Source organism: Oncorhynchus nerka, linkage group LG14 (assembly GCF_034236695.1).
Source record: "Oncorhynchus nerka isolate Pitt River linkage group LG14, Oner_Uvic_2.0, whole genome shotgun sequence".
In the NCBI taxonomy this organism is placed as follows: Eukaryota; Metazoa; Chordata; class Actinopteri; order Salmoniformes; family Salmonidae; genus Oncorhynchus; species Oncorhynchus nerka.
Genome location: NC_088409.1, coordinates 47,560,396 through 47,583,137, shown reverse-complemented (window position 1 = coordinate 47,583,137; position 22,742 = coordinate 47,560,396). Strand labels below are relative to the sequence as shown.

Sequence of the window (22,742 nt, the reverse complement as noted above, 5' to 3'; positions counted from 1 at the left end):
GTTGACAACTCCACTGTGTCCTCCTCCCAGAGCGCTAAGAACCTTGGCGTGATCCTGGACAACACCCTGTCGTTCTCAACTAACATCAAGGCGGTGGCCCGTTCCTGTAGGTTCATGCTCTACAACATCCGCAGAGTACGACCCTGCCTCACACAGGAAGCGGCGCAGGTCCTAATCCAGGCACTTGTCATCTCCGTCTGGATTACTGCAACTCGCTGTTGGCTGGGCTCCCTGCCTGTGCCATTAAACCCCTACAACTCATCCAGAACGCCGCAGCCCGTCTGGTGTTCAACCTTCCCAAGTTCTCTCACGTCACCCCGCTCCTCCGCTCTCTCCACTGGCTTCCAGTTGAAGCTCGCATCCGCTACAAGACCATGGTGCTTGCCTACGGAGCTGTGAGGGGAACGGCACCTCAGTACCTCCAGGCTCTGATCAGGCCCTACACCCAAACAAGGGCACTGCGTTCATCCACCTCTGGCCTGCTCGCCTCCCTACCACTGAGGAAGTACAGTTCCCGCTCAGCCCAGTCAAAACTGTTCGCTGCTCTGGCCCCCCAATGGTGGAACAAACTCCCTCACGACGCCAGGACAGCGGAGTCAATCACCACCTTCCGGAGACACCTGAAACCCCACCTCTTTAAGGAATACCTAGGATAGGATAAAGTAATCCTTCTCACCCCCCCCTTAAAAGATTTAGATGCACTATTGTAAAGTGGCTGCTCCACTGGATGTCATAAGGTGAATGCACCAATTTGTAAGTCGCTCTGGATAAGAGCGTCTGCTAAATGACTTAAATGTAAATGTAAATGTAGTATAGTTTTATCTAAAAAGGATTTTTTAAAATTATGTTTCACTATTTTTATTTTTAGGGCATTCACTCAGGAGGATGGTCCTCCCCTTCCTCCTCTGAGTAGCCTTCACTGCGATACACACAGGAAACTGTTGACCGTGTAAACCCCAGGAGTGTTGCAGTTCTTGACACAAACCGGTGCGCCTGGCACCTACTACAAGTACCCCGTTCAAAGACACTTACATTTTGTGTCTTGCCCATTCAGCATCTGAATGGCACACGCACACAACCCATGGTGAATTTAACAAGTGACATAGCTTTCACCTGGATTAACCTGGTCAGTCTATGTCATGGAACAGTAATACAGTGTACAGTAATACAAAAGTGACAGTAGCTATACATATTTATATACAGTATTTGTTCAATTGTAGCTCAATCATAGGTCATAAAGCATGACAATATACACTTGTGAAATCTATGATCAATATCACATGAAAACATCTTCTTTCTTGCTTATTTTGTCCTTTTGGTGTTTCTTTTTATCAGAATAGAAGAGCTAAGACAAAACAGTAGACACATTGTCCATTGACAGGGGTTCCGGTCTGTACAATATCTCTAGTTTCTGTAGAATCCTTTTGGTTTGGGGCTGTAACAAAGGGAAACAGAATGGTTAGCACTGTAAATAACCATTCTCACACAGTATTTCTCAAATATGGGAGATGCAACAGATAGCCCAAGGCAACAAAATGTAGTTGGCAAGAGAGGCAAAATAGTTTAGGCTTCTACCTTGAACACGCGCGTGTGTATGTGTGTATGTATGTGCGTGTGTGTGTGTGTGTGTGTGAGCGCGCGTGCGTGCGTGTGTATGTGTATGTGTATGTGTGTGTGTGTGTGTGTGTGAGCGTGCGTGCGTGTGTGAGCGTGCGTGCGTGCGTGCGTGCGTGCGTGTGTGTGTGTGCGCAGGAAATTACACTCACTCTTGGCAGTTGCAGAATCTGCGTTTGCCACGTCTGGGCATCATCACCCGCTGAAAACCGACAGAAACACACACAGGAAAGCTCAGTAACACTACCAACAAGACACAGCAAAATGTAAGAGATAGTGAGTACATTTTTATGGTAAAATAAATATCTGATTAAATCACCAAACTGTACCTGTCTGTGGCGTCGGATGAGGATGACAGTGAGGATGAGGAGGAGGACGAAGATGATGGCTGCGGCACAGATGGTGACCAACAGCCACACGTCCATGGGGACTCGCTCTGTCCATCAGAACAACATCAAGAGAAACAGAATCAGTATGCAAGTTCTACACTGATAACTTTACATTTACACTGATAACTTTACATTACACTGATAACTTTACATTTACCTCAGATTTCTTTAAATTTACCCCAGATAACTTTACATTTACCCCAGATAACTTTACATTTACCCCAGATAACTTTACATTTACCCCAGATAACTTTACATTTACCCCAGATAACTTTACATTTACCCCAGATAACTTTACATTTACACTGATAACTTTACATTTACCTCAGATTTCTTTAAATTTACCCCAGATAACTTTACATTTACCCCAGATAACTTTACATTTACCCCAGTTGGGTCGGCAGGGTAGCCTAGTGGTTAGAGAGTTGGACTAGTAACCGGAAGGTTGCAAGTTCAAACCTCCCGAGCTGACAAGGTACAAATCTGTTCCTAACCCACCGTTCCTAGGCCATCATTGATAATAAGAATTGGTTCTTAACTGACTTGCCTAGTTAAATAAAGGTAAAAAATAAAATAAAGATAACTTTACATTTACCCCAGATTACTTTACATTTACACTGATAACTTTACATTTACACTGATAACTTTACAGCCTATCAAACCAATAAAGAAGTATTAACGTATGACAGTATGTGGTTTTCAATAATAATATTATAATTTAAAAAAAGTGATATATTGTATTTCTGGGTAGGCTTTACTGAAATATACCTCTATGCTCATATTCACACACTGAATAGCATACCCGTAAGGTAGGTGTGCAAAGCACACATCAGAGCTTCCTTCTTTACAGGCTTATAGTACTGTCTGCTATAAGTACATTGTACTTAATTACTGTAGTAGTACTGTGGTACTATACTGTTTAAAGTGCTGCAGTAAGCATGGCCACTGGCCAGTGAGGCTAATTTCACCCTAACCTCAATAGGTACAACCTAACCTACACACACACTCACCACACACCCTAACCACATCCTGACCATGTCACTTCCTGTTTCTCCTTTCTCACCTATCTTCAGAGTGATCTCCACTGATGTCAGCTTGGTTTTGTTCCTCCACAATTCACACCTCCACCTCCCACCATTTCCATACGTCGCTTCGGGGATGGTGAGAAGGGTGGGGTGGGGGGAGGAGTCTAAAGGGAGGAGGGAGGAGTGATGTGGTGGGATCCATTTCACTTCCAGGTCAGAGGTCAGAGGCTGGCCCAGGGTACAGGTGAGGTTGACCTCCTGACCTAAAAAGGCCACTGGACCTGGAGAGGTAAACACTAGACAGGAGAGAGAGAGCAAGAGAGAGAGAGAGAGAGAGAGAGAGAGAGAGAGTGAGAGTGAGAACGAAAGAAAATTCACCTTTTTGATGTGATAAAAAGGCAGAGACAGACAAAACATTTTTTTCTTTTTTTTACAAAAACGTGGAGAAACACTTTTTTTTTGTTAGTATCCATCCAGCTGGCATATTATCCTGGCAGAGAGAAACCTCATTATACACTATTAAAACAAGTGGAGCCAGACAAGTGTATTATCCAATGAATTAGACACAGGACACAATACACCGGGGACAGACTGTTCCCAATGAACGACAGAAGGAGATGAGAAAACTGTCTGGGTGCAATAAACAGAAGCATAGAAAGAGGGAGTTGCATTGCCATGACGATGGTCTGGCGGGTTTGAATGACAATGAAGGGAGAAAGAGGGAAAGAGGGATAGAGAGGGAAGAAGGGAAGGTTAGAGAGATGTCGGGTGGTACTGATTGTACAATTGAGCGCTGACAAAATCAAAGTGATTCGTCACTCCTCACTTTTGTAGGCAGAAAGAAGGGGGAAATAAGTAAGGGAAGAGTTAAAAGGAAGGAGGAAGGAAGGTAGCGACAAAGTTAGGAAGTAAAGAAGGTAGGAAGGAAGGAGAAGGACATTTTCTCGGGACTGCCACAAAGCTTGACTTACCCTGTAGCACCTCCACACGCATTTTTCTCTTCAGGGTGTCGTCCCTCTGGAACTCCACAGCGCAGGTGTAGTCGCCTCTGTCCCCCTCTGTCACCCCTTTCTTTGACAGGGAGAGGTTTATATTTTTCCTCTGCAGGGCTGAGACATCCAGCCCTCTCTTCTGATTGGCCACCCAGGCTAATGGAGGCCCCGGGGAGAGGTTGACGAGGGTCTGGACGACCCCAGTGAGGGAGCCTGCCGCTGGGCTTGGGGTAAAGGTCCAGCTGCCTCCCTGGATGCTCTTCTCCTGGCTGTCTGACCAGGATAGAGGAAGCGGAATGGAAAAGAAACATGGCAGATGGAGAAGAGAGAGGGAGGAGACAGAGGTGTAGATAGGCTGTGGATGAGCAGGGGAGAGGTCTGAGAAGGGGAGAGAGATTGAGAGAGTGAGAGAGAGCAAGAGAGAGAGGAGAGAGAATGAGAGACAGAGATAGGAAAGGGGCAGTTTAACCTCAGTCTGAAGACATTTTACCTCTTGAGGGGAAATGATTTAATCTAGAAGACCATAAACCATAATCTAGAAGACCATACAACTTAACACTTACCTATTACAGTAACAGGGGTGTTGGCATAGGCTTCCCTGCCCTGGTATGTCACCACACAGGTCCACTCTCCATTGTCTTGGCCAGTGACATTCATTACTGTCAGGCCCCCGTTATTTCCAATCTGGGCACGCTTGTCCTTGTTCAGGTCCTGTTTCTGGGGACTAAGCCATCTTCTCTGTGTCCCCTCAAATATTTCCTTTATGTCACAATTCAGATTAAGATTCTTCCCAGCCAACAGGGGAGAGACTGGCTGTACACTCACTGAGAGAGGAGAGATGGAGAGAGAGAGAAATAGAGAGAGACAGAGAGAGACAGAGAGACAGAGAGAGAGAGAGAGAGAGAGAGAGAGAGCAAAGAAAGAGAGAGAGAGAGAGTGAGAGAGAGAGAGAGAGAGATAGAGAGAGGGAGAGAGAGAGACAGAGGAGGGGTAAACAAAGGTACATTTGTATACATGCGTGTGCAGTACTTGTTTCACCCACATGATGGTGACAGAACACAATGTCCCTATTTCCTTCCTCATCTTTCTCATAACAAACATTAGACAGAAATCCCTTCTCTCTATCACTCTGCACTTACCATGGGACAGTCTGAATGTGGTGACTGAGGTCCTTTGTGTTGGCCAGAAATCTTTCAGTTCACATTTGAAGGATTTGAAGTCCTCCAGTCTGATTTTGTTGATGATCAGGGAGAAGTCCGTCTTGGACAGAGACAGCCTGTCTTTCCACTCTGGATCTGCATGTCAATAATCAAGTGATTAATAGTAGTAATAGTAGTAGTAGTGTGAATGAGAAATGTGTCTTCTTGCTGTCTTATATTATTCCCAACCCACCTGGACACCACACAAACATATGAGACCGTGGAAGCAGCAGAGGGCTACCTGCAGAGGCAGAGCAGTAACCCTGAGCAGGTCAAGGGTTAAGTGCTCAAGAGAACAACAGTAGTAGGCACCTGATATTCTGTTTGCCAGCAACCCTCAAATTGTAAGCTAGTCAAAATCAGGTTAAAAAAAAGCCAACTACCAAATACTGTTTAGCTCAATATGTTTCTGGCTCAAAAAAAAAAGGTCACGCTTGATTAAAGCTGGATACCCTCTAGCACTAATCTCACTCACCTATTGTCTCTCGACCCTGGGCGTTGCGGAATATCAAAGATTTTTGGTCCATCCCAAAGTACCATTGTACCGTCACCTTTTCTGAACCCCACTTCAATATGGGGAGTGTGACCGTCCCTCCCACCTGACTATACACCACATCTTCAGCCCCTGAGGGAGAACACAGAAGGCAAGATATATATATATATATACTTTACGTCCAATAGTAAGTTACCTTTACAGAAATGTATCTGTTGCTATATGATATAACATAGAGTATAAACACTCTCAGAAAATTCTCTCTTACCTGTTGAAGAGATGAACAAAGCAATAACGATTGAAAGGAATCCAGAAACATAATTCATTTTGTAGCTTCTCCTGAAAACAAAGAGCAAACAAACGCTGAATAAGGCGACTTGCTATAGTCATGTATTTCCTGTCACCCAAGATCAAATACTGTGGAAACAAATCAACAGTTCACATCAAGTAGTAGCGCTTCTTCTTGGAATATAAAAGGTTAAACAATAACATCTAGCTATACTTTTTATATCCTACAGTATGACGGTATTTTGATGTCAGCAAAAACTGTCACTGAAGAGACCCAATTTCTGTTCCTCCCTTTTGTCATGTACTGTAAACGCCATCTTTTACCCATTTAAAACACACGCATTTAGATAAATTCACTGATTCACATTAAATTGATTTCATTTACTTCACTGAAATTGGAGTACATTAACCCTGACTGATTCCCATTCACATGACAGTGATTCTTGTTGTCAGAGTAAAAAAAAAAGAGAGAGAAAGGATGGGGTTTGTGGTGGTCTCTGATTTAGAGAAGTTGAGAGACAGACAAAAAGAAGAGGAAGAACGAAGAAAGGTGGAGGGAGAGAAGCAGTAGCTTTGTGGTGGGCTTTGGTTGAGAGAGGGATGGGGGAGAAGAGAGAGGGGGCGAATGCTGAGGCTGTGGTGGACCCTGATTTCACGAAGTGTAGATTCGTATCCATATCCTCACCTCCTCTCCTCCCCGCTCACTCACTCACACACCCCCTCCCTTCCTCCTCTATTCCACGAAAGGCGGATTTCTCCACGCTTGATGGAAGAAAAAAAAGACCACAATGGCAGTCGTACACTGGGAGTGTGGTCTATGGTAGTTGTTTATTTTGTTTTCTGTGTCGTGTGTTCATGCATGCGTGTGTGTGTGTGTGTGTGTGTGTGTGTGTGTGTTTGTGTGTGTGTGTGTGTGTGTGTGTGTGTGTGTGTGTGTGTGTGTGTGTGTGTGTTTTTTAGTCGTAGGTGTGTTGTGGGTACTGTCACAGTTTTTGTCTGAAGCATTCTGCACTCTTTTCTCTCTTTTCATCTCAATGCTTTAACCTGTGTGTGAACAGAGTACAGTCAGCTCCTGATGAATGTAACAGTTCGGGCTGTCATGACAGGGATGTGCACTTAAAGGTAGCATAGAGTTGTCAGGAGCAATTTAAAGAACGTAATATAATCACATCCAAAGTGCTCATCAGGTTTCAACTGTATCGTGTGTTGTGTCAACTAGGCTGCAAACAATTTCACATTAGGGGATTGTCATGATCTACTGAATGTAAACAATGTAGAATTACTCCACCAGACTACAAATATGTGCATTAATAAAACACAGTTATAACTGCCGTGCGCTGGCATGTTATCCACCGTTACCGTGGAGAAGACAGAAGGGTGTCTACTGGGGAGAACTACACAACAATATACTAGTAGTAGATTGTTATCTCGGTCAAATAAAAATCAAGGATCAAGGTACTCTTTATAGTGTGTTAGAAAAGGAACCTGCTACCAGGGTAAGTGCTACCATATGGGCGGCAGGTAGCCTAGCGATAAGAGCGTTGAGCCAATAACCGAAAGATTGCTAGATCGAATCCCTGAGTCGACAATGTGGAAAATCTGTCGATGTGGCCTTGAGCCAGGCACCTAACCCTAATTGATCCAGGGTGGCTGTTGACAACGGCAGACCCTGGCCGTGACCCCACTCTCTGAGGGTGTCTCAGGGGAAGTTGGGATACACAAAAAAAAGAATTCACACATGTGAAATAGGACTAATATACAGTGCATTCGGAAAGTATTCAGATCCCTTGACTTTTTCCACATTTTGTTACGTCACAGCCTTGTTTTAAAAAAGATTCCATTGTTTTTTCCCCACATCAATCTACACACAATACCCCATAATGAAAAAGCAAACACAGGTTATTAGACATTTATGCAAAAAAATAAAAAATAAAATAAAACATCACATTTACATAAGTATTCAGACCCTTTACTCAGTACTTTGTTGAAGAACCTTTGGCAGTGATTACAGCCTCAAGTCTTCTTGGGAATTATACTACAAGCTTGGCACGCCTGTAATTGAGGAGTCCAAATCAAATCAAATGTTATTTGTCACATACACACGGTTAGCAGATGTTAATGGTCACATACACACGGTTAGCAGATGTTAATGCGAGTGTAGCGAAATGCTTGTGCTTCTAGTTCCGACCGTGCAGTAATAACCAACTAGTAATCTAACTAACAATTCCAAAACTACTACCTTATACACACAAGTGTAAAGGGATAAAGAATATGTACATAAAGATATATGAATGAGTGATGGTACAGAGCGGCATAGGCAAGATGCAGTAGATGGTATCAAGTACAGTATATACATATGAGATGAGTATGTAAACAAAGTGGCATAGTTTAAAGTGGCTAGTGATACATGTATTACATAAAGATGCAGTAGATTATATAGAGTACAGTATATACGTATACATATGAGATGAATAATGTAGGGTATGTAAACATTATACTAAGTAGCATTGTTTAAAGTGGCTAGTGATATATTTTCCATCAATTCCCATCAATTCACATTATTAAAGTGGCTGGAGTTGAGTCAGTGTGTTGGCAGCAGCCACTCAATGTTAGTGGTGGCTGTTTAACAGTCTGATGGCCTTGAGATAGAAGCTGTTTTTCAGTCTCTCGGTCCCAGCTTTGATGCACCTGTACTGACCTCGCCTTCTGGATGATAGCGGGGTGAACAGGCAGTGGCTCGGGTGGTTGTTGTCCTTGATGATCTTTATGGCCTTCCTGTGACATCGGGTGGTGTAGGTGTCCTGGAGGGCAGGTAGTTTGCCCCCGGTGATGCGTTGTGCAGACCTCACTACCCTCTGGATAGCCCTGCGGTTGTGGACGGAGCAGTTGCCGTACCAGGCGGTGATACAGCCCGACAGGATGCTCTCGATTGTGCATCTGTAGAAGTTTGTGAGTGCTTTTGGTGACAAGCCGAATTTCTTCAGCCTCCTGAGGTTGAAGAGGCGCTGCTGCGCCTTCTTCACGATGCTGTCTGTGTGGGTGGACCAATTCAGTTTGTCTGTGATGTGTACGTCGAGGAACTTAAAACTTACTACCCTCTCCACTACTGTCCCATCGATGTGGATAGGGGGGTGTTCCCTCTGCTGTTTCCTGAAGTCCACAATCATGTCCTTAGTTTTGTTGATGTTGAGTGTGAGGTTATTTTCCTGACACCACACTCCGAGGGCCCTCTCCTCCCTGTAGGCCGTCTCGTCGTTGTTGGTAATCAAGCCTACCACTGTTGTGTCGTCCGCAAACTTGATGATTGAGTTGGAGGCGTGCGTGGCCACGCAGTCGTGGGTGAACAGGGAGTACAGGAGAGGGCTCAGATGCACCCTTGTGGGGCCCCAGTGTTGAGGATCAGCGGGGTGGAGATGTTGTTACCTACCCTCAACACCTGGGGGCGGCCCGTCAGGAAGTCCAGTACCCAGTTGCACAGGGCGGGGTCGAGACCCAGGGTCTCGAGCTTGATGACGAGCTTGGAGGGCACTATGGTGTTAAATGCCGAGCTGTAGTCGATGAACATCATTCTGACATAGGTATTCCTCTTGTCCAGATGGGTTAGGGCAGTGTGCAGTGTGGTTGAGATTGCATCGTCTGTGGACCTATCTGGGCGGTAAACAAATTGGAGTGGGTCTAGGGTGTCAGGTAGGGTGGAGGTGATATGGTCCTTGACTAGTCTCAAAGTACTTCATGATGACGGAAGTGAGTGCTACGGGGCGGTAGTCGTTTAGCTCAGTTACATTAGCTTTCTTGGGAACAGGAACAATGGTGGCCCTCTTGAAGCATGTGGGAACAGCAGACTGGGATAAGGATTGATTGAATATGTCCGTAAACACACCAGCCAGCTGGTCTGCGCATGCTCCAGTTTGCAAAGTTTCTCCCATTCCTCTCTGCAGATCTGTCAGGGTGGATGGGGAGCGCCGCTGCACAGCTATTTTCAGGCATCTCCAGAGATGTTCGATCGGGTTCAAGTCTGGACTCTAGCTGAAGCCACTCCTGCATTGTCTTGGCTGTGTGCTTAGTGTTGTCCTGTTGGAAGGTGAAGCAGTCTGAGGTCCTGAGTGCTCTGGAGCAGGTTTTCATCAAGGATTTCTCTGTACTTTGCTCTGTTGATCTTTCCCTCGATCCTGACTATTCTCCCAGTCCCTGCCGCTGAAAAACATCCGCATAGCATGATTTTATTTTTACTTTATTTAACTTGGCAAGTCAGTTAAGAACAAATTCTTATTTTCAATGACGGCCTAGGAACAGTGGGTTAACTGCCTTGTTCAGGGGCAGAATGACAGATTTTTACCTTGTCAGCACAGGGATTCGCTCTTGCAACCTTTCGGTTACAAGTCCAACACTCTAACCACTAGGCTACCTGCTGCCCCTATGATTCTGTAGGGATGGTGCCAGGTTTCCTCCAGACGTGACGTTTGGCATTCAGGCCAAAGAGTTCAATCTTGGTTTCATCAGACCAGAGAATCTTGTCTGAGAGTCCTTCACATCCCTTTTAACAAACTTCAAGCGGGCTGCCTTTTACTGAGGAGTGGCTTCCGTCTGGCCACTCTACCATTAAGGCCTGATTGGTGGAGTGCTGCAGAGATGGTTTTCGTTCTGGAAGGTTCTCCCATCTCCATAGAGCAACTCTGGAGCTCTGTCAGAGTGACCACCTGGTTCTTGGTCACCTCCCTAACCAAGGCCCTTCTCCCCCGATTGCTCAGTTTGGCCAGGCAGCCAGCTCTAGGAAGAGTCTTGGTGGTTCCAAACTTCTTCCATTTAATGAATGATGGAGGCCACTGTGTTCTTGGGGACCTTGAATGCTACAGAACATTTTTGGTACCTTCCCCAGATCTGTGCCACGACACAATCCTGTCTCGGATCTCTACAGACAACCTCACTGTCAAATGTGGGACCTTATATGGACAGGTGTGTGCCTTTCCAAATCATGTCCAATTAACTGAATTTACGACAGGTGGACCCCAATCAAGTTGTAGAAACATCTCAAAGATAATCAATGGAAACAGGATTTACCAGAGCTCAATTCTCATAGCAAAGGGTCTGAATACTTATGTAAATAAGTATTTTTTATACATTTGCAAAATGTTCTAAAAACCTGTTTTCACTTTATCATTATGGGGTATTGTGTGTAGATTGAGGGGAAATTAATTGAATACATTTTAGAATAAGGCTGCAATGTAACAACATTTGGAAAAAGTGAAGGGGTCTGAATACTTTCCGAATGCACTGATAAGCACCCAAATAAGTATCAGCGGGTGCCTGGGGAAAAATATATATATGCAGTCGTTACAGACCCAGATGAAGGTTTATTGAAACCATAAAAATAAAATAGCAATGTGCTGGAGTTTTCCTTTTTATTTATTAGCCTGACTCTTCATAATATGAAAATGCCTTTATTTAAGTGGCATAAAAAGATTCTAAAAAGCTTGGAGGCATTTAGACTTTTCGGCCTTCGTCAAGATGCCGAAACTCATCTTGGCCTTCGTCGTTCCGATCTCTTTTCATGACAACCTCACCTAAACATTCTACTTCATCTCCTTCTACTAAAGGACAGGGGAATGTGTCTCCCTTTTGCCTTTCTCTTTATAAAAATTACTTTACATGTTTTTAAGATAAATGTTAGATAGAGATTTCAGGCGGTAGTTTGTGTAACTAAAATGTTATTTAATTCAGGCCAGCTGTTAGGCCTATGTTAATTGTTGTAGTACAGTACAATACAATATGATGAGATAAAACATGTTTTGAGATATGTTTTGAAATATCTGTGTAGGTCATTCCTCACCTCTGAACTTTGTAAGACTTATCTGTCTGTTGTAACGGCAGTGGGATATGAGACAAGTAGCGAGGTTCTGGAGGAAGAGGAAGTATAGAGCTATATAGAAGCGATAGAGGGAGCAAGACAGAGGACAGCAAGACAGAGGGAGAGAGAGAGAGAGTACGAGTGATAGAGAGAGAGGAAGAGAGAGAGATAGAGAGGAAGAGAGAGAGATAGAGAGAGAGAGAGATCGCACCTGAACAGTTAACCCAGAAAAGCAGATGATCGTGTCTGTGGTCAGGGCGGAGGTTAAACAGCAAAAAGAGAGAGGGGGATGCGAAGGGGAAGGGAGGGGGAGGGAGGACAGGATCCATCTATGTAAAAAGGTGAAGGAATAATCTTACAGAATTGTCTCCCATTTTAAGATAGTGGAACTCTGATACTGATCCCTGCAATTTGATTGTACACAGTACAAAACATATGATGGAGTGTAAAATCGGACTAAATCATTCTTCCCCACAGAGCTTATCAGTATAAGTAATATGAGTAGAATTGTTGAACCTTTATGACTTGTATGTGAGGTGTGTATAGCCATGTCACATCTGTAAACCAGGGGCTTGAATTTCAATGGGACCAGATAGGCCTAAGGCAAAGAGGAGTGTCCTTCGGTGTGAGAGCATCAGCTCAGAGAGAGCCTTTACAGTACATTTAAAAAGTCATCATGAAATGTCTGCGAAACGTGGTAAAATACAATGGCAATGAAACCATGAAATGTCTATTTAGCGGGGTAGCACGACAGGTAAATCCATCGGTGGACAAATGCATTGGGTTGACCGCCATTTCAACATTTATCTGAAACGCACTTGTTACCTCTCTTATTCTAATTTTTTAAGGTTAAGTTAACAGGTTTTACTTTACTGTGAATGCAAAGCGGGCATTCGCTTAGCGTGTAACATTTGATGAAAGTGCAATAAATTGTGACAAATATTCTGCATTCACTAATGCAGAAGAAACCCACATATGTTTTCTCTGTAAATATAGTTGTCTGATTTAGACACTCTGTGGTCTTCTACGAGCAGTCATAACAATGATTAATAGAGTTATTACATCAATACTTTCACATTGGGATACCACAAATCAATGATCATAGAGCGCTATTATACCATATTACATCTAGCATCTCAGTTAACATCCTTTTCTATACTTACGTTTGGCGGATAGCATCGAGAGTCCCTCGCCAATGATGAAGAGCCAGGCGGAAATGTTGATTTTCAGAGAAACAACTTTGCTTTTAAACCCTGTTGCACCTCCCTCACTACTGATTGGTCTAAAAGGAATCAGGAAATGTACAGTTATTGGTCAAGTGCATTAAGACCAAAGCAGTGATATTTTTAATTGGCTGAAGAAAGGGTGGATTATGTTAGCAACATTTTTCGCTAGCGTTTTAGCGCAGTAACAGCCGGTAATAACAAAATAGGCCACATAATAGTTATTATTTGAACCATTATTATTATATTCATTGTTGTTATCATCATCATCAATATTATTCTAACCCACATGTCAACAATAGTTAGTCAATTTGATGTACTTCTGCCAGTCGTTGTTCACCTTACATTGCTTCGCTCGGGCCATAAAATTACAAATGTTTTACTCGGCCACAGGTTTCATCTACATTAGACAGAATATAAATCAGCAGAGAGAAACAAGCAATCTAGAAACACACACAAATACGTATCTCTCTTGTTTCATTGTAGATAACCAAACTACATGAAACTGGGTGCCTGCAGCACATGTTTATTGAATCACACATATATATATATATATATATATATATATATATATATATATGTAGCCCTTTCCTGCAGTCAAATTATGTTATTCATATTTTTCATAATTTCATAATTAATAAAAAAAAATAATAATAACCATGTGTGTGATGTGCGTACTTTTGTTTCAAAGTAGATTTGTTCAAGACTACCCAGAAACACTCTGTGTGGCCCTGATTTAGCCCACTGCAGTAAAAGCTTAACTAGGTGTACCGATTATAGGCCTGAATCAGATTCGTAGGCCTTTGAAATATACAAAGTTTAACAAAGCATCACATTTAAGAGCTTATAATAATGCTCTAATAAAGCTTCATCAAAAAAGCTGACCACTGAAAGACAAATGGACCTGGCCAATTAATCTGTGGTACTGAACCCTTGAAAAAGATAACACCATATTTAGCAGGATCCATTTTGAAAGCGCATAATCCATCCTTATTCTAATGACCACCATTAGACCATTTTTGGTTATTTAAGAAATGTAATCATTATCCCACAAACACATGCTCAGATTTGTAGCCTACATTTCCACACATGAACAAGTGAATCATTTAAAGAAGAATTCATATTTCATGTGATTTGGTTGATTGTTTTTTTGTTGGTAAAGCAACACGGTAACGTCACAAGATTGGGTACATGAATAAGAGCAGTTGAACGTAGACTATGTAATGAATTGAAATGACCATTGAACAGCAGGAACTATTGTAGATTGCATCTTTAAATGTTCCCACAGATTTGATGCGACTGTACCAGTACGCTACGTATTTAACATTGACCATATAGTCGTGCTATTGTTACTCATAATCAGACATACACATTGAACAATGTATACAATGATATTCAATTTCCTACCCAGAGTCAAAACGTTTACAAGATAATAAAATAACTTCAATCCTCTTCACAATGATTCCAAACTCATGTATATAACTCAAAATGCGTAATTCATAACATACCTTATCCAATTGGTGCCCCGTGTGAGGAGCATCAATTACACAATTTGTGCCCCGTGTGAGGACATACTCCATCAGTACGAACCTCATTCCACATTGAGAATAACAATGATCTATTCTAGTGAATCAATGTCAAGTTAGGTTCATGTATTAAGCTATGTAAAATTCACCACTAGGCAAATTTTGTTGTGCACAATTTCGAAAAGAAAGAGTTGAGATAACTGAAATACATAAATGACACAAATGGTCAAGTATGATATACCAATAACAAAAAGGTTCTTTCAAATACAAAACATTGCAAAGAGTCATGCATAATCATTCATCGATGCTACCTCAAAGTTGAAAAAATGTACTAAATGTAATAGAGTGAATTGAAGCTTGATGGCACTTTTCTGTTTCACTCTATAACTATGATGGAATGTTTTACTAAGTTCAATATAAAACCCATAGCAATTGCAACACCCTTGAATCTAGTGCGTACCCTATTTGATAGCTTTAAAAAAAAGCCTAGCAGGTTCTAACCGTTGTCTTGGGTGAAGAAACACCTGTGTTCACTTCACATGTGCCTCTCCATGCTGTATATACCCTCCTTAGTACATAGCTTTGCAGAAAGTGGGATCATGTGTGCACTCAAAATTACAGTAGAACCCCAGAACCCCATATACCACCTGTTAATCTATGTGTCCCTAACTACCTGCATTACAAGTTACTGTATATGAAACTAACTCTTAGAGCTGAAGTTTAGAGATAAACTTGAGATGTGCTCGCGTAACTTGTCCATGTAAAGGCATTTCAAGACTTGGTAAAGACATGACAGCCTAAAAGTCAACAACAAAAAGTATCCAACGTTCAATCCAATTGTTTTTTTTCAATAGTATGTTGGCTTTACGGTGTCTTTATGGGAAAGAGAACATGGGTGGCAGGTAGCCTAGCGATTAAGAGTGTTGGGCCAGTAACTGAAAGATCGCTGGTTCAAATCGCTGAGCCGATTAGGTGAAAATTCTGTCGATGTGCCCTTGAGTAAAAGCATTTAGCTCTAATTGCTCCTGTAAGTCACTCTGGATAAGAGAGTCTGCTAAATGACACAAAAAAACTGTCTAACCGTTCAAGACCATCTTCTAAGTGAAACACATTGGCAAGGACAAAAATGTTGATCTGACAAAGGTTCACAATGTGTTTGTACATTTGAGTGTGGGCAAGAATTATCATAGTGTTTTCTAACGAGAACCTGTTTTCTATCTAGCTCCATGAAATGTGTGTGTTTGACTACAAATTAGGCCATTTTTCAACTGAAGAGTTACCTGTACTAGAGAAACACTGCTCAGGTGGTTTGGAGACAAGAACCACAACAAGCACCAAACAAACAAGTCAGTCACGTCTCATCTCTCTCTGATGTTTGCCTTCTTTCGTGCTCTCTTTGTCTGCCGTGCTCTGTTCTGAGATGAACTGAAAAAAGGCTTGAGCACTCCCGGTCTCTGAATTATCACCTACTTGGGCCTTTCGGTAGGACTTTAGAATGCTGCATGTATAAAGGTCTTGATAGCGGTTTTACTAACACTCTACGCATCAATACAGAAGTTAGGCGTAGGACCTCTGACGGAAATATACTGGTTCAAGGACACCATCCTCCTCACTCAAAAAAATGTGAAAGACTGCAAAACCAGTTCAAAGCTCAAATACAGTAAGATATGTTATGCATTGACCCATAGAAATACACGTTGTCTCAGATTCCCAAACATTCAAAGTTTGTTGTAGTTATATTTGCTGATGAAGCATGGGAATGAGAAAACGTTATGAAAAATGTACCAAAACATCTCCTGTGGAAAACACCTGAAAGTGAGGACTCCCTCCTTAGTCAGAGACCTAGCGATTTGAAGGTGTTGTGCCACACACCACACAAAGTCATTACCGAAAAAGAGAATGAGAGATAGTGTGGGGGGTAGGGATAAAAGAGGGGGTGATTGGTTTTTCGAGACATCCCTGATTCTTCTTATGATGTTCCCCTCTTTCCTATAGATTGGGTCTCTCTCACTCTCTCTCTCTCTCACTCTCTATCTCTCTCTCTTTAACTCATAGGGTGTTTGATGGTCCATTAGACCACTGGATCTCCATATTTGATACGGAAGGCAGTCGAACTGAGACATGAAGAGAGCTGTGACCAAGACAGATGGGGAGGTACCTGGCACGGTTCCCTTTGCTTTCTGTCACTTTCAATCATACGTACATGAACTCAGTTGTTTTCTTGTGTTTAAAGAAATAACAGTTAAATGTCAGGGTTGAAGAGAGGCTAAGAATAGCAGATATGTGACATTTTGTGAAATGATTGTGAAAACACCTTTTTTTGCCATAGACAATTCATGTCAGGTAAACTTGTTCCAGGCCTTTTGAAACCCCTGTGTTGTGTAACTGCCTCCGTTAGCCCAGAAAGTTTGTTTATCTGTTTATCTTTTTCCTTTCTCTTTCTCTACTATCCCCATGGTCTGCATGCTTTGATGTTTTCATGCCGTAAAATGTTATGATTCATTTTATCTAAGTGTCCTGCTTGAAAACAACTTACCCCAATGTATGTACTTACTCCAACTCAATGTATATACCTACTCCAACTCAATGTATGTACTTACTCCAACTCAATGTATATACCTACTCCAACTCAATGTATGTACTTACTCCAACTCAATGTATATACCTACTCCAACTCAATGTATGTACTTACTCCAACTTAATGTATGTACTTACTCCAACTCGATGTATGTACTTACTCCAACTCAATGTATGTACTTACTCCAGCTCGATGTATATACTTACTCCAACTCAATGTATGTACTTACTCCAACTTAATGTATGTACTTACTCCAACTCAATGTATGTACTTACTCCAACTCAATGTATGTACTTACTCCAACTCAATGTATGTACTTACTCCAACTTGATGTATGTACTTACTCCAACTTAATGTATGTACTTACTCCAACTCGGTGTATGTACTTACTCCAACTCGGTGTATGTACTTACTCCAACTTGGTGTATGTACTTACTCCAACTCAATGTATGTACTTACTCCAACTCAATGTATGTACTTACTCCAACTCAATGTATGTACTTACTCCAACTCAATGTATGTACTTACTCCAACTCAATGTATGTACTTACTCCAACTCGGTGTATGTACTTACTCCAACTCAATGTATGTACTTACTCCAACTCGGTGTATGTACTTACTCCAACTTGGTGTATGTACTTACTCCAACTCGATGTATGTACTTACTCCAACTCAATGTATGTACTTACTCCAACTCAATGTATGTACTTACTCCAACTTGATGTATGTTAAGTGCACAGTAAAGTGTTTAAATCAAGGCAATTCATGTCTAACTGTCTGTATTTGAACATATCCTAGAGAGCTTTTAGCTCTCTGCAGGTGAAGAAGGAAAAGGTCACATGACTGAAACATGACTGAAACATCATAGTAATGAAACAATTGCCAAAATAATTTAGCATGGGGTATTTTTAGCAAACCACATTGAACACTTGTTGTGAATCAGGTGAAATTATATTTTGTCATGAAAAACTTGTCATAAGCTGACGTATGTTTGCTGGAATTAAAAACGACAACCCAAGTGGAATTACAAGAGGGAGGACCAAATGTCAAACACAAAATCTCAGTCTTGCTTTGAATGGAGAAAACTGATCAACAGAGAGAGAGAGAGAGAGAGAGAGAGAGAGAGAGAGAGAGAGAGAGAAAGAAAGAAAGAAAGAGCAATTAGTCATGTTTATGAAAGTCTGAACGAGGGAATCCTTGTATCTCATTATGAAAAATGATCCCTCGCTTGCACAGTATTGGAAACATGAGATTATTTCTAGAGTGACTTTAACCAAAGGAAGCACCTGCCTCAGCCTGAATGTCTGTTCTCAATTGTTTCAATGCACCTGCAAGAGAGGACCAAATATAGATATATTTCATAACAAAATATGTATGTTAAGACTGTATTCCTTTACTTTTGTGTTCATAGGCATCCACCCATTCCTTTAATAGGCCATAGTTGTCAGTAGTGTTCATCAGTACTCAAGTATACTGTACGTGTCGTAACAGTAAACTACACCAGTAGATTAAACTACACAAATTTCAAATGACTGAAACCAGTATAGGTTAGTGTTAGTGTAATATACTTTACAACACTGCAGCTTAGGCCAGAAATAAGATACAAGGAGCCCAAACCAATGAAATGCAAGTAAAATATTCTAAACAGAATATCTGAATAATATCAGAATATCTGAATGGTGCATAGTGTGGCTTTGTAGAATACTGTGCTGATTAGGCGACGTGTTGGATTCAAATGTGGGGTGAATACTATAGCATTGAATGTATTCACAATCAAGTCCTACCGTAAATCCATTGAATTATGTACATTTACTCACTACACTAGGTGATGTGCAGATCCAAGTACAATGTACACCATTTGAAAAATTGTGCTTTATGAAAAGTACATCTCTGTTTGAGTATACTATTGTGAATGACGTTTTCACAATTACATTTGCTGGGATTTGCAGCCCTGGGGTTAAATGCACCTGGACTGAAGACTGCACCAATTTGATTATTCTAAATATCGTATTCTATCGAAACATTTTATAATAATGAATTTTAAGGTCTGCCTAAATTGCTTATCTTCATTGTTACGCAGTTAGTTGACCATGACGTAAATACACGTGCATCATTTTCTGTTCTTGATCTACACTGTATCTGACTACAGGAATGTGTAAATATATGTTAAGAAATACATTCATTAGTGACATATCATGATTTACAACCAAGTAATAGTTTATTAGCTTTAAATAAAGTGTTACAATAATATATATATATATATATATATAACTACATAATTATAATCCACTGACGTGTTTTGAGCTTGACTAAATATCATCTGTCAGGATTATAGCTATTCAATATTCAATTGTAGTAGATACTGTGTACGCGTTGCAACTGAATACCTAGCATTTTGACTGCTTTTTAATGTTATCAGCACAAGCTGGGATGTTTCCTGTTGTTCAACGGACATTTAAATGAATGATATACCCATCCAATGAATGCTTCGTTTTCATTTGAGTTTTAGTAAACAATCGTATAAATGTATATCTTGGAAATATCACATCGATCTCAGGGACGGACCTCTCCTGGCATCCATTTGGAACGAAACACACATTTAAGACTGTGACAGTGACATATTGTGATTACCTTGGACAGGCACATGACTATAATGTTGTGTTCGTTCACATGACCATCCTCACGTTCCTTAACATGTCAAATAAACATTTTTAGTGATTGAGTTTGCGGACCGTCTCGAGCAGGCCTAACCATTCTTTTCCAAAGGATAGTGAAAAATACTACTCTTCGGGGTTGGGCTCAATTCCATTTCAATTCAGCCAAATCGGGAAGGAAACTGAAATTCCAATCCAATTCCAATTTTACTCAACGCTTCTATATGTGACTGAATTCGATTTGAATCCTTGCTACTTTGTAGCACTGCTACTTGTTTCCCAAATGATATGTAAGGAGGGACCCACTGGTGAACTGTATCCAATTCCTACTTGACCGCAGCTAAAGTCTGTGCTACTGCCAGAAAGACAATTCAAACAGCTTTGGGTGGGACATGACTCAAAGACGTTAATGTATCATGTCTCTCTTGCCACAGTTGCTGTTGTTTCCTTGGCCTCGGCCCTCATCAATAGACAGGACTTGAAAACGCCCCTCAGCAATACTGAGACGTACATATATGTGTATATACATTACACCTTACAAATACTTCGAAATTTACAAAACTCCAGTGCCGTTGTAAACTTCATTTCTTGATGGTGGATATTATATTCAATCTCCTCCAGAGGACTTGTGGGTCTTTATATTAAGCGACTCGTGGTTACAACAAGTCAAATACTCGATCTTGTATTAGTTCTCTGATCACAAGAACGCAGCCTAGTAGGAGTTACATCAACACCGGCTCTTCTCTTCACCCTCTGGACGCACACAGGTAACTTCTGGAGAATAATTCCCTTCTTCACAATAAAGGCCTTAAAAAGAGGTCAGTAATAATGACTCGATAGTACTATACAAAAACCGAGGCTACACTATTGGTACAGTACAAGTACATGTTTTACCAGATATGTATGGCATACCCAATGCAAATGTTACTACGATCCCATGCTGCTATTGCGAACACACTTGTTATTGTCACAGAGAGCCCAGGCTAGAATACGACCTAATCAGAGTAGATATACAGCAAGTTGACATCACTGCATACACTGTAGGCGGAACAATAGTCACACTCATTAGTGCATTTACTCACACCAAAAGCACTGACTTCAAAGCAATCATACAATTTACACCAAATAGCATCTGGCCAGCCAATACTATCAACATGCCTGAAAAAGGCCGTATTCAACACGTTATTACATTACAACTCTGGAAGCATCTAAAGAAGGTGTGAGAATGGTTTAATTCACTATTGTAGGGAATGGCGACAGTGTAAGATCCCTTACGGATCCTCCTAGCATCGTAACAGGCCTACCTAGGCAAGGTTTGTTACACAGTCCCTTCCCTTCGGGAGAACGTGTCCCCACGCTTCACTGTCCCAATACCCTCTCTGACGGCCCCCAAGGCAACATCCCACATCACACCAATTTTTGCAAATGGCAACAATGTAATGCCCCTTGTGGGTCTCAAACCTAGGTCTTCCAGCCTGTAGGCAAGACCTGCTAACCACTGTTCCAATAAGAGTTAACCCCTTTTTGAGGGGATTGTAAACACAGTATATTCTACATAACCTGCATGTGTCATTTCTGTTGGATGTAGCCTACATACACTCAACCCGTTATTGTTAATAATCCGTTATATCTTCCGATATATATGGTTCCAGCAGTCACGGTCGGGACACAAAGCATACAACTATCTAAGCCCCTGCACTTGAAAACAATATATACATGTACTGTATCTCAGGCAATTGTCCAGGTACAGATGGCCATGTGAGTGGAAAGACCATACACTCGTTTCCAGTTACGTCAGGATCATATTGCGAAATATTGGCAGGTATTTCACAAGTCCATTTTTGTTTGTTTGTTGCTGTTCTAAAACCTCTCTCTGCAACACATACGATTCCACCAACATCGTATTATTAGAAGCCGTGTCTTTTTGTCATTGTGTCAATTCTCCAAACTCCATTAGGTGCCACCAGAGAATATACGATTGATAAAAGTGTATATGGCTCTGGGTACCACTCATCCATAGCTATATAATTCCTTTAGTCCAATGTTATTACAATTCTTAGTACTAGCACAGTGAATTAACTATTGTTTTTTTCCCTAGATAACAATTTGCTTCTACATTATCCTCAGTCTGACAAATCCATCTTTATCGTAAGTGTGAAAAACACATATAGTAATGCTGTACTCACCAGTCTGATGCTCCCAGTGCAGAGATGAGATCACGTCTGACATCACTCAAACTGTACTCACTGTTACACACAGGGAGACAGGAAGCTAGAATGCACTATATGGTCCCCTCTTATCCTCTCACTGGTGCCTTCTGTGTTACATACACGTGTACACGTGTACACACACACACACACACAGTGGTGTAAAGTACTTAATTAAAAATATTTAAGTCGTTTTTTGGGGTATCTGTACTTTACTATTTATATTTTTGACTACTTTTACTTCACTATATTTTCCCTGACACCCAAAAGTACCAGGACAATGGTCCAATTGACGCACTTATTGAGACAACATCCCTGGTCATCTCTATTGCCTCTGATCTGGCGGACTCACTAACCATACACTAACCACGCTTCTTTTGTAAAGGATTGTCTGAGTATTGGAGTGTGCCCCTGGTTATCCGTACATGTAAAAAACAAGATAATGGTGCCGTCTGGTTCACTTAATATAAGGAATATGAAATGATTAATACTTTTACTTTTGTTACTTAAGTATATTTGAGCAATTACGTTTCCTTTTTTTATAAAAAAACAAACAACTTTTGACACTTAATCCTTAAACACCCGTGCTTCAATCTAAGTAAAATAAACATTAAAACAATTAAAAAATCTGTCAGTTTAAGCAAGAGATATCAGTTTCTGCAGAGATATTCCGTTTTTGCATGAGCTGCGTCTGCCTATGTCGGCTTTC

The 22,742-nt window shown here is 41.3% G+C and overlaps 1 protein-coding gene across 2 annotated transcripts; it reads right to left on the bottom strand.

Annotated features, from left to right (window-relative positions):
- Positions 1-842: 842 nt before the first annotated feature.
- Positions 843-22,094, bottom strand: LOC115141355 (uncharacterized). 2 transcript variants are annotated; one of them, XM_029680130.2, is made up of 11 exons: positions 22,013-22,094; positions 13,009-13,127; positions 5,981-6,051; positions 5,695-5,844; positions 5,160-5,315; positions 4,584-4,844; positions 4,000-4,398; positions 3,067-3,324; positions 1,944-2,050; positions 1,767-1,816; positions 843-1,435 (listed from the first exon to the last, which is right to left on the bottom strand). In XM_029680130.2, the coding sequence occupies exons 3-11, from the start codon at positions 6,036-6,038 to the stop codon at positions 1,405-1,407; spliced, it is 1,470 nt and encodes a 489-aa protein (XP_029535990.1). In that variant the 5' UTR covers positions 6,039-6,051; positions 13,009-13,127; positions 22,013-22,094; the 3' UTR covers positions 843-1,404. The 2 variants fall into 2 exon arrangements, with proteins under 2 accessions (XP_029535990.1, XP_029535991.1); XM_029680131.2 differs by lacking the exon at positions 13,009-13,127 and having other exon boundaries at positions 22,013-22,068.
- Between the last annotated feature and the right edge of the window lie 648 nt (positions 22,095-22,742).